Source organism: Erythrolamprus reginae, chromosome 3, assembly GCF_031021105.1.
Source record: "Erythrolamprus reginae isolate rEryReg1 chromosome 3, rEryReg1.hap1, whole genome shotgun sequence".
In the NCBI taxonomy this organism is placed as follows: domain Eukaryota; kingdom Metazoa; phylum Chordata; class Lepidosauria; order Squamata; family Dipsadidae; genus Erythrolamprus; species Erythrolamprus reginae.
The window spans coordinates 246,903,513-246,916,168 of NC_091952.1; the positions used below are offsets into that span (position 1 = coordinate 246,903,513).

Genomic DNA, 12,656 nt, shown 5'->3' on the forward strand with positions numbered 1-12,656 from the left:
CAGGCCTAAAATGGCGGGGAGGGGGGCATTTTGGGTCTGGGAAGCCGCCTGCACCAACCTGGAAGCCAAAATAGGGCACAGGGGTACCACGCGATGTCCCAAAATGCAATGCAAGTGACCCCCCCCACATGCATGTGTTCCTCGCATATGCCCCATCCCATGCCTGCGTGGCAGAGCACCAAAGACTAGCTGGCCAGTCGGAGGCACAAGCGCATGCGAGGTAGAGCTGGGCAGGGACGACAGCTGACATGTCCACAGAGAGAACTCGTGTGGGCCAACTGTGGCACACGTGCCCCAAGTTCGTCATCACAGGCCTAGCCTGATGCATATTAGAGTAGCTCGGACTAGATTTTTAATTGCAATAGATATTCTCAGATTTCTATAGCTCTTGTAAAACGCTTAAGACAATTTAAAGTCTTCTTCTTCAGGTATAAAGGTTTGCAGAATAATGAAAAACAGTTAACTGCTTGTTTTGGACATTTTCCTTTTAAAGACATCCAAAGAATCTGGACTAAATTCGTAATGAATATACTGGTGCTGTATGGATGATACAGTTGCCTTAATAGGATTTTTTCCTGGCTTGAAGGTTAACCTTGGCAAGCAAAATATTTGTTAATATTTGGAATCAAAGAATTGACACAATTTCCATTTCAAAGAAAATGAAAACATTTCTACCCACAACAATAAAAAGTTGGTTAAATGGGTAATTTTATTTATTTATTCAACCTAGATGCTGCCTGATTCAAAACAGGGCCATTGAAATTGATACACAGATAGTCAAATCTGACGGACCTTTCCTGGACAGTTTTATACAATACCTTCTAGGCACTGGATGCTATTGCTAACATTTTCACTGCCAAATCTTAAACTGTTAAGACAAATAAACGGGAGTATGGAAAGCTTTCATACAGAAATGGAAAATTCCAAAAAAACCTGCAGTGTTCTGTTTTCTCTCAGTGGTTTCCTAGAAGTCAGTTTGCCAAATCTAAAGAGGCCAGCAAGCTGTTTAATCTAGAACATAACAATTTAGCATAGCCCAAATGAGATATATTCTAGACTTTTTTTAACACATTTAATTCCTAGAATGGAAGCTTGGGCACCCAGGACTAACTAACTAACCTGTCATCAATATCCTTGTTTCTTTCTTTTTTTGTGCCATATATATTTAAGTATCAATTTACAAGAAACAGTAGAAATTCAAAATAGATATTCTTCAGCACGAACAGTTTCCCTTTTCTTTCTAACAGTTTTCTTCATACTTGGATTTTAATTTGAGGTGGTGGTTCTCTTCTGTTTTCTCCCCTTTTCAAAGGATTGGATAGCTTTGGTCAAAGCCGCCGCAGTGGCAGCCGCGAAAAACAAAGCAGGAGTTAAGCCACGGACGAGCGCCAACAGTAATAAAGACAAAGAGGAAAGAAAGTGGTTTAAAGTACCTTCAAAGAAGGAAGAGACCTCAACCTCAGCAATTGTCCAGAAAGTGCAGAAGAAAGAAGAACAGCCCACATCCAGCGAGGCATTTGGTATATATAAACTACATTTTACTGTATACATGGTTTTCCCTTTAAATTTTTTATTGATTTGTTTGTTGATTAAATTTAAATGCTGCATTGCTGCCCTGCCCCATTCTCTCTCTCTCTCTCTCTCTCTCTCTCTCTCTCTCTCTCTCACACACACACACACACACACACACACACACACACACACACATAGAAACATATAAGTCTGACGGCAGAAAAAGGCCTCATGGCCCATCTAGTCTGCCCTTATACTATTTTCTGTATTTTATCTTACAATGGATATATGTTTATCCCAGGCATGTTTAAATTCAGTTACTGTGGATTTATCTACCATGTCTGCTGGAAGTTTGTTCCAAGGATCTACTACTCTTTCAGTAAAATAATATTTTCTCATGTTGCTTTTGATCTTTCCCCCAACTAACTTCAGATTGTGTCCACTTGTTCTTGTGTTCACTTTCCTATTAAAAACACTTCCCTCCTGGACCTTATTTAACCCTTTAATATATTTAAATGTTTCGATCATGTCCCCCCTTTTCCTTCTGTCCTCCAGACTATACAGATTGAGTTCATGAAGTCTTTCCTGATACGTTTTATGCTTAAGACCTTCCACCATTCTTGTAGCCGTCTTTGGACCCGTTCAATTTTGTCAATATCTTTTTGTAGGTGAGGTCTCCAGAACTGAACACAGTATTCCAAATGTGGTCTCACCAGCATTCTCTACAGCGGGATCATAATCTCCCTCTTCCTGCTTGTTATACCTCTAGCTATGCAGCCAAGCATCCTACTTGCTTTCCCTACTGCCTGACTGCACTGTTCACCCATTTTGAGACATCAGTGTAGTTTAGAGCCATGGTCACTAACTGGTGGTCCACAAGAAAATTTTGGTGGTCCGCAGAAAAAAATATATTTTGCACTAAAATAGAGGTCCTTATTTACTACAGCTCCTGGGCCGGATACGTACAATGAACGCTTGTCTTGCTGCAGAGAGTTTTCCCCTTTGAGGTCTTTTTGTGTGGGTCAGAGGGGGACAGAAATTCCGACTTGGGGTCTGCTTCCTGCACCCTGCCAGTAGAAATTCCTTAGCTCAGTGGTTCTCAACCTGGGAGTTGGGATCCCTTTGGGGTTGAATGACTGTTTCACAGGGATCACCTAAGACCAAGGGAAAAGACAAATTTCCCATGGTGTTAGGAACTAAAGCTTCTATTCTGGTGTCTTGGAATATATTTTTACAATCCGACCAATCAGGTGTTTATAGTGGTGGTGTTTCTCTGACTTTCCTACCAATCAGCTTAAAGCTCTGTTGGGAAAATTGGCACTAGGCTTATGGTTGGGGGTCATCACAACATGAGGAACTGTATTAAGGGGTTGCAGCATTCGAAAGATTGAGAACCACTTTAGCTAATAATGTCATGAATTTCCAATGTAAATTTCCGAGAAACCTTATCTTTGCTTGTTATTTCATCCAGAATAAAGCAATGTGTAAAATCTAACCAAAATTGTTACTGGTACAATTTAAAAAGTGATTGCATTAATGTTTAAAAAACAGCCAAATAGGGAAAAATAAATCACGTCTCTTACTCATCCAGCTTTTCCTAATCCAGGGTCTTGAAGCTAATTGTGATGATACCAGGACAGCTACTGTGTTTCCTTGAAAATAAGATCCTGTCTTATATTTTTTTGGACTCTGAAATAAGTGCTTGGCCTTATTGCCATGCACTCAAAAGCCCGATTGGGCTTATTATCAGGGTATGTCTTATTTTGGGGGGGAAACAGGGTAGTGAGTGCTCGGAGCTGTGGGTGTTTCTATATGCAAGTTCTCCAGGCCTTTCTTCCAATTTGCAACAGTCTGACAATAATGGCCTTCAGTTCTTAAAACCATTGGTAATTCATATGAAGAAAGGTCTACATTTTCCTCCCCTAAACTTCTGCTTTTCTTAACTGGCTGCCCATTTGCCAATTTTTGGTCCCATGTGACATTGTTTGTTTGTTTGTTTATTTATTTTGTTAGGCATATACAGTGATCCCCTGAGTTTCGCGATCTCGATCTTTGCGAAACGCTATATCGCGATTTTTCCACCCGATGGCGTCACTCCCTTCCTTTCTCATCTTTCTTTCTCTCTCTCTTTCTCTATCTTGCTTCTTCCTCTCTCACACTCTCTTCCTCCCTCTCTCATCTCTTTCTTTCCTTCTCTCTCTTTCTCTATCTCTCCCCCTCTTGCTCTCGAGCGGCAAGCGAGCAGCCGGGCGGGCGGGCGAACGGGCAAGCGGAGCGGCCGGGAGGGCGGGTGAACGGGCAAGCGAGCAGCCGGGCGGGCGGGTGAACGGGCAAGCGGAGCGGCCGGGCGGGCTGGCGAACGGGCAAGCGAGCAGCCGGGCGGGCAGGTGAACGGGCAAGCGGCAAGCGATCTTGGGGTTTCCCCTTTGCCTGGGCGGCGGGAAGACCCAGGGAAGGTTCCTTCGGCCGCCCAACAGCTGATCTGCTCTGCAGCGCGGCAGCAGCGAGGAGCCGAAGATGGGGTTTCCCCATTGCCTGGGCAACAGGGAAACCCCATCTTCGGCTCCTCGCTGCTGCCGCGCTGCGGAGCAGATCAGCTGTTGGGCGGCCGAAGGAACCTTCCCTGGGTCTTCCCCGCCGCCCACACGCAAACTCCACCATCTGCGCATGTGCGGCCATGGAAAAAGGGGCGCGCATGCGCAGATGGTGTTTTTACTTCCGCACCACTACATCCCGAAAAATCGATTATCGCGAGGGGTCTTGGAACGGAACCCTCGCGATAATCGGGGGATCACTGTATAAGATAACAGATAAAATTTTGAATACATGTGCAAATAAAAGGGAATATTTGGACAGGGACGGTAGGCATGCTGGGGGGCTTATGCATGCCCCTTACAGACCTCTTTGGACTGGGGTAAGGTTGACAGTGGACAGTCTAAGCTTAAAGTTTTTGGGGTTTGGGGAAGAGTTAGGTAGTGAATTCCAGGCATTGATTACTCTGTTGCTGAAGTTGTATTTTCTGCAATCAAGTTTAGGGCATTTTACTTGTTGGGTGCTCGTGTATTGTTATGGTTGAAGCTGAAGTAGCCATTGACAGGGAGGACATTGTAGAAGAGAATTCTATGCACTATGCTTAGGTCAGACCAAAGGCTGGGTGGAGATTTTTAGGAATACAGCAGTCTAGATAAAACAGTGCAGATTGTGGGAAAACTCAATAGGGGAAGGGATGTGGGCAAGGATTGTCACCCCTGGGACCCTAATTGATCTGGGTTCTAGTAATAGAATCTTGAAAGCCTGATGGCATTTCCCATTCTCTTATTCTAAATTTCTTTCTTACACTTTCAGGATTAGCTCATATTTTACTAAGCATTCCCACAAGTTTTCTTCAAGGCAAACAAGATAAATATTTCTTCATCCAGAGGGTCATTGGTTTATGGAATTCAATCCCAGAAGAGATGGTGACAGCTGTCAGCCTGGATAGCTTCAAGGCAGGATTAGACAGATTCATGGATGCCAAGTGTATCGGTGGTTACTGAAATGGATGTCCAAGTGCCACTAAGTTGGTTGAGGCAGGCAGGATTCCCTTGAGTACCATTTGTTGAGGGTCAAGGGAAAGGGAGGGTTTTGCCTTCACTTTCTGCTCAAGATCCCTATGTACAATTGGTGGGCCACTGTGTGACACAGAATGCTGGACTCAATGAGCTTTGGCCTAATTCAGCATGGCTCTTCTTATGTTCTTATTAACTCTGTACCCTTTTAAAGGAGATAGACTTATCTACTTAGACTAGATGGTGAACCTATAACACAATGGCACCCGTAGCCAAAACTGCCGGCACGCGAGCAATTGCCCTAACTTAGCTGCAGCACGCATGAACGTGCCAGCCAGCTGTATTTCGGCTGCCGAAGAGGTTTTGGGAGGGCGTTTTTGGTCTCTGGAGGAGGGCATTTTTTACCTCCCCAGGCTCCAAGAAAGTCTCTGTAGTCTGGGGAGGGCAAAAAAGATTTGGCTGTATAACCAGGTGATTTCCTACTTAGAAGTGAGAACCCTGGCTTTGCCATGCCACTGGAAAATTTGGATTATTGTGGCGCACTGTTCATGCCCTTCAGCCTTCATGCACTCATAGACTACCATCCAAAATTGCAGATAATCCTTGGAAAAGATGGATCAGAATGCTCTGGGAAGAACAACAGAACATTCTAGAATTTATTTCCATAGAACAATATCTTTTTCCCAACCCTAATAATTACGATTTCTAATGTTATCTCATAATAGTACAGTTGTACCTCAAGATACGAACCCCTCGTCTTACGAACAACTCGTGATACGAACCCGGGGTTCAGAAAAACTTTGCCTCTTCTTACGAACTTTTTTCGAGTTACGAACCGGCGTTCGGAGACTGCTGGGAAGCCGCGCGGCTGTTTTAAAAGGTGACAGCTGGGCGGCGGGGCTTTCCAGAAGCCTCCCGAACGCCGGTTCGTAACTCGAAAAACGTTCGTAAGAAGAGGCAAAAATTTTCTGAACCCCGGGTTCGGTTCGGGAGGTTGCTGGGAAGCCCCCCAGCGCGGCTGTCACCTTTTAAAACAGCCGCGCGGCTTCCCAGCTGTCTCCCGAAGCCGAACGCCAAAGCCGAACCTCCGCGTTCGGCTTCGCGAGACAGCTGGGAAGCCGCGCGGCTGTTTTAAAAGGTCACAGCCAGCCTGGGGGGCTTCCCAGCACCACCCCGAACCCGGAAGTTCGGCAAATGTTTGGGGTTCGGGGGGGTTCTGGGAAGCCCCCCAGGCCGGCTGTGACCTTTTAAAACAGCCGCGCGGCTTCCCAGCTGTCTCCTGAAGCTGAACGCCAAAGCCGAACTTCTCCGGAGACTCGGGGTGGCTAACAGCAACAATAAAGCAGTGTACAATAGTAGTCTGATGTTAGAAATAATTAAAAGCCCATTAATATAAAAAATATATGGAGGTAAACATATTGTACGTATTTACCCAGAGGAGCTTTTCAAAGAGAGTGCTTATACATATGATTTCTTTTTCTTTTACTTAGGATTTCCTCTGGTGGATGTCCCAAAGATTGCCTTTGTACAGGCAGAGAATGCATTAGCACACAAGAGGAAAAACAATCTAGGCAACTCATTTCAAGCCAAGAGGGCTCGTCTTAACAAGATCACTGGTAAGTTGTCATTTCAGATCAGCTATGATGGTCGTTTAATCTAGCTCTCATCTGAACAGTTGCAAGAACTAAAGAACTGCCTAGTTTAGTCTTCTCCCAAGCACCTGAGGGCAGGGCAAGAAGCAGTGGGTGGAAACTAACCAAGGAGAGAAGCAACCTAGAAATAAAGAGAAATTTCCTGACAGTTAGAACAATTAATCCATGGAACAACGTTGTGGATGCCCAGCATTTTAAAAAAGAGATTGGACAACCATTTGTCTGAAATGGTATAGGATCTCCTGCCTGAGCAGGGGGTTGGACTAGAACAGGGGTGTCAAACTCAATTTAATTGAGGGTCACATCAGAGTTATGAGAAGGGGTGTGGCCAGATTGGGCAGGTTGATGTCTCTCTTATCTATCAGATGTATATGCCACCCCTCTCCGAGGACTTGGATCTAAAAACCAGAAAACCAATGAAAATGCACACATATCCATTCAATCAACAAACCCACCATACATTCATCATCCAGGGGGCAGAGTGTAATGACCCCAAGCCTGGCGGCATAGATGAGTCTTTAGACTCTTATTTATTTATTTATTGGATTTGTATGCCGCCCCTCTCCGTAGACTCGGGGCGGCTACGAGGGGCGAGGAGGGTGGGTGCAGTACGAATCTTCCAGGGGGAGCTGATTCCAGAGAATCAGAACCAAAAGAGAGTGGAGTGGGGGCGAGAGAAATCAAAATTATTCTAAGTACATACCAAGCATATGAATTTTGATCACATGACTAGGAGGAATGCTACAACGGTCATAAGTGTGAATTGGTACAGTTCATATGTCACTCCCCCCCCCCCGCCCCCAGTGCTGTAGTCTACTTTAAACCATTCACCCAATCAATGGTTGCAAGTGGAGAACGACCTGTACTGAGATGATCTACCTGATGATCAAATGCCACGGGGGTTATTTCAAGTGCCCTATTTTTGTGTCGTTGCTTTTTCTTGTGCAGGATTGTTGGCATCCAAAGCTGTCTGGGCTGACGGTGCTGAAAAGAAAGAAGACTGCAAAGAAGCAGCTCCAGTCTTGGAGCAGGTATGAAATTGTAGAGTTGATTCTTTTCCGAGGGCCATTCTGGAACGTACTATGGGAAATACCAGATCTGTGATGTGAATATTGTCTTGCTAGGCAGAATCCGAGAGGGGCACTAAAGAACGCTGTGTATGTATATAATATACCTCTGCATAAATGAAGGTCATGGAAGTAAATCTGTTGCTCCTAAGGGTGCCTAACCCAGAAGCCGGTTCGAGATTCTGTCTGGACTGGACTTCTGCCGTTTGCCTTTTAGGTCAGAGAGTTGGATGTCTTAATTTATGGTTACCTTTCTTTTTATCGTCTATGGCAGGGGTGTCAAACTCAGGGCGTCAGGGTGGTGTCATGTGACTTATCGGGACATCCCTCCCCTTCGCTAAACTGGGTATAGGCATGGCCACCACGTGACGCAACCAGCCTATTGGCTGGGAGTTTGACAGCCCTGGTCTATGGAGATTCTCAGTCATCCAAATCATGGTTGTCCCAAGGGCACTTCCACCCCACCCCACCCCACCCCCCAAAAAAAGAAAAAAAAAAGGACTGGACTATTTTTGTGGGGGGTTTTCTTCTTGAAGACATTTCTCTTCTCATCCAAGAAGCATCTTCAGTTCATGAAGGCCAGAAGATGCCTCTTGGATGAGAAACGAAACGTTTTCAACAAAAAACAACAAGTCCAGTTGCCTTTTGATAAAAAGCACCACTGGGACTTTATTTTTAATTTTCATTAGCAAAACATTCCGAGAATAGAAACAAACAAACAAACAAACTGGATGCCTCTTCCCAAATACTATTACACTATACAGTAGCTGAAATAGTGCCAACAAGTGACTTAAAAGACCCTTGATGCATATTGAATTTGTGCTTTCACACTGGGGTTTTGACATCTACCAGAATTACTTCTTCATAGAGAAGTTTCCTTTCTGTTGTAAGAATTGGTAGTTGTGAACGTATATGTGTTTATGGAACTGTTCAATGAGCCATATTTACTAACCCTCCTCCTCCACCTTCTCTTCCTTGGGTTAAGCTCTAGATTTTTAAATAAATATTTTAAAAAGGAAACACATTTAAAACCTCTTGGGGATTTGGTTTTAGTTCACATCTAAATCAGAGATGCCTGCATTCTCTTTCATGTTCTGCCCCATTGGATTTTTTCCTGCCTTGCATTGAATGCAGAACTATGACTCCTAAGAACAGGGCTAAATGAGTTGAGTGAGCTACAAGGATAGTTTGCTACTCTTCAGTACATTGGAGTGGTTCCCAAGAAGTCACATCAATGTTAAAATGTGAGTTTTGCAGATCTTGTTCTGTAAACCACTTAATGTAAAATAATCTATATTTTTAAAGTTAAAATTAAACATGGCCGATCTTCTTCGACTCTTAACTTGTAGACTGTTATTAACACTAGAGATTTAACAGCCTATTAAAATTTGAATTTGAAAACCCTTGATAAAAAACATAACCAAAGATAAAGAAAATTGGTACAGAAAAATTTGGAATTTGAAATGGAAAGAAATTTGTTGCCCAAGTGAAAGAAATAATAGTTGATTAATGAGAAGTCAGACAAATATAACATTTTCTTTTAGTTTTAAATCAACCATGGCATGGTTCTACCCAAGTATCTGTTATAGGTCATTTTGTTATACATGTGTAGACTAGTTCTACTTTTAAACCTGAAGTTGTAACCATAATTTAAGTGGGTTTTCAAATGATAGTTATAAAGAAAATACATTTGGTTAATATCAGTGTGCAGAGCCCAAATCATGGTTTATTCTGGGAGGACCCAAAATCTGGGCTAAAAATTTGAAATTTGTTTTTTAAGGCATAAATATTTTGTAGGAATTGGTGGTTTCATAATGCCAGTCTGCCTGCAGCTAAACATTGATGGTTAAAAAGACATATTGAAAAGAAATTCAGATTGTCTCCTCTGGTTGTTAATTTCTCTTCCCGCCTTCTGGTTTACAATATCTTAAACCTAAACCCTCAGGTTACATGTCACAGGTACAGTAGTCACTTAATTGTGTTGTTAGGATCCAGCCTTGTGTTTACTTTTGAAAAATATCTGCTTAGATTAACTAATTTTCATTAAGGTTCTTTCTCATGTTTAATTTTGTCCTTGTTAAAAGAGGTTTAAGCACCTTATTAGAACAAGTTTTCAAAACCTTGTTTTAAATAATTTTGTAACTTTGAAAGTAATGGTTTCTGTAGTGATGTCTTTCACACGTGAAGATGATCAATAAAATCATTTATTTACAAGCTATGGCTCTAATTAATTTCTGGCAATTTTCTTACCAAGCTTTAGCTATGGTTCTAGAGTCTTCCAGTTGTCTCACATGAACAAATGATGCTCAGTGGACATGCATAACCGGTCCAGGGTTAGCATGGGTGACAATTGAATGGAATGTTTGCTCACCAGTCTTTACATCATATTTCCATTACATCGAACGTAGCAAGGACATTGCACCAGAACCACATTCTGTCTTTTATCAAGCACAACACTAATCCTATTGTGATTGGGGCAGTTTCTTTGCATAATCCATGCACATGGCTAGGGCTGCTTTGCCTTGTTTATCTAGTCACCGGTGCCTAACATCCATCTTTTGATGCAAAAAGTTCCATCCTGGAGAACACGATTTTGGTCACAAATTTGATACATATTATGAAAGTTTGCTTATTGTTTTTTTTTTCCTTGGAATTTTCCCCAACACTTTAATGAAATGCTTTACTGGCACCATATTTATCTCTGCTAGATGAAAGTGTTTTGAACTGTCTGGGGGGGTGGGGTGGGGATATATCTCTAGACATGTATGTCAAATGCTGGTATTTGTAAATTGATTCATTATGTGTATTGAAAAAAAACAGATGTGGGGGCTTTACATTTTGAAAAAAATATGCTTTGCTTTTCTGACTTGATAAGATGACACTTATTTTGGTACTGCTTTTAATTGACAAAATTGTGTGATGCTTATGACAGCTCATGTGTAGGTGATACCCAGATAATGCAGAATATAGATGATTTTTTTAAGGGACCGTGCCAGGCTCTTCATGTCTTGTATTCAGACTGACCTACATACGTGGGAATTTGTGGATTTTAATAATCACTCATGTAATGCTAAGATTTTGAATCTGGCAATCAGGAAGTTTTATAACACGCCAGAGATTTATAATCGCAAATGCTTGATTGTGCTTTTTAAAGAAATATTGTGGAAATTCCTGATACGGAAATATGGCAAAATGTTATCAAGTTAAACAGTATGTTTGGAAGAATCATGATTCTCAGTCAGTAAGAATGAAGAGAGGTGCATGGCTTCCCATCCTGATCCAGAGATCAACGTAAAGTATGAATGGCAGATGGAAGGGTTTTCTTCAGACATGGAAGAAATCCCTTTTTCACCTGCTGATGTGCCAGGACATTGATTTTTCTGTGAAATGAAGGTGGAGATGTTGACAGAAGAAGCCTACAACATGTCAAATCTCTCCAACCTCTGAGGAGATCACTGGATTGGGATGATGGTCTTTGGCTGAGTCCCTTTTTAAATGTTAAAAATGCTTAATTTAATTTTTTTCTTTCCTTCTGAAAAAATGTTTAAATGCTAAAGTTGCTTTTTTAAAAACAAAAAAATCAAAAATAGAATGCAAGAGCTGCAATGAAGAAAATGCAATAAAAGTATCAATTTCTTATTATTTATTCAGGAGATATCACCTAAGCCTCAAAGTCAGAAAAAAAATGAAGCTGATATTAGCAGTTCTGCCAACATTCAGAAATCGGCACTGCTGCTCTCCAACTTGTCTTCAGGAAAGTCTCGCAGCAAGAAATGCAAACAAGAATCTGGAGATTCTGCAGGGTGTCTAAAGCCCCTTAAAACACCATTTTCCCCAGAGTTAATACAAGTGGAGGATTTGACCCTGATCTCCCAGCTTTCTTCTTCTGGGATAAATAAAACTAGTGAGCACAGACATTTTAAAACATAATCGTAATTGAGAAGTCATCATTGGTGGGTGGTGGTTGCTTTGTTTGAATATATGGCTTGTTGATCATGAGTAGATTTTTGAAAAAAGAAAGAAACAGGACTTCAAGGAAGGTATGTCATGGCGTCTTAACAGTATTGTAATTCAATTCTCCAGAAAAAAAAAATCCCTGCAACAAATAGAGATTTTTTGTGCCTTTAACATCTGAAGAACAGAAGAAAGTTTAAAGCAATGAACTGGCTTTCCAATTTGAAAGATTTCCTTGTCCTGTTGACTTGAATCCTCCTCTCCCTTTCCTTTCCCCTTCTTTTCTTTCCTCTTCTTCCTTTCCTCTCATTTCCTCTCCTCTCCTTTTTTTGCTACTTCCCTTTCCACTCCTTTCTCCTTCTTTCCTCTTCTTCCTCTCCTCTCCTCCCTTCTCACCTCTCCTCTTTCTCCTCTGCTCCCCCTCAGTTCTTCCCCAATTATACCAGGTAACTGATTCAAGACTGATTTTTTATTTTGTTCCTCTTGAGCACACAGTATGAAATTGCAGGGCAGAATTCTTCTCTACAGTGGCACAGTCCTTCAAACTCCACAGAACAAGCCAAGCCTTCCTGGTCTACCGATTAAAGAAAGAGGAGAATGAGAGCTTTTCCCTACTTTTTTGTAGCCCATCCCATATTCTTCGAGCGTGACGAGCCAACTCTTAATTTTCTCCATTACTGGTTAACAGGCAGCAGTATTTCCACTTTTGAGATAAAGATCCAAAAGTTGCTTTCTGTGGCGAGACCCAGGAACGTATCCGCTGAAATCGCTATCATTTTAGAAGATGTCTAAGCAAAGAGGATTTGGGTTTTGTTTTGTTTTGTTTTTTTGTTCCCTTCCTTGTGTCCAATTTCAGCACACTTTCCCTTGTCCAAAGGTTTGATCCTTTCTCATCTATAGATTATAGCAGAGGTCTCGAACCT

At 42.1% G+C, this 12,656-nt stretch overlaps 1 protein-coding gene across 8 annotated transcripts in view; it reads left to right on the forward strand.

The window, feature by feature from the left end:
• PHF20L1 (PHD finger protein 20 like 1) overlaps positions 1-12,656 on the forward strand; it is an 82,220-nt gene that overhangs the window by 43,626 nt on the left and 25,938 nt on the right. For all 8 annotated transcript variants that reach the window (XM_070748312.1, XM_070748318.1, XM_070748313.1 and 5 more), the window contains 4 exons: positions 1,313-1,520; positions 6,551-6,676; positions 7,661-7,743; positions 11,431-11,683. In XM_070748312.1, coding sequence (XP_070604413.1) covers positions 1,313-1,520; positions 6,551-6,676; positions 7,661-7,743; positions 11,431-11,683 — 670 coding nt within the window. The remainder of the gene's footprint in view (positions 1-1,312; positions 1,521-6,550; positions 6,677-7,660; positions 7,744-11,430; positions 11,684-12,656) is intronic.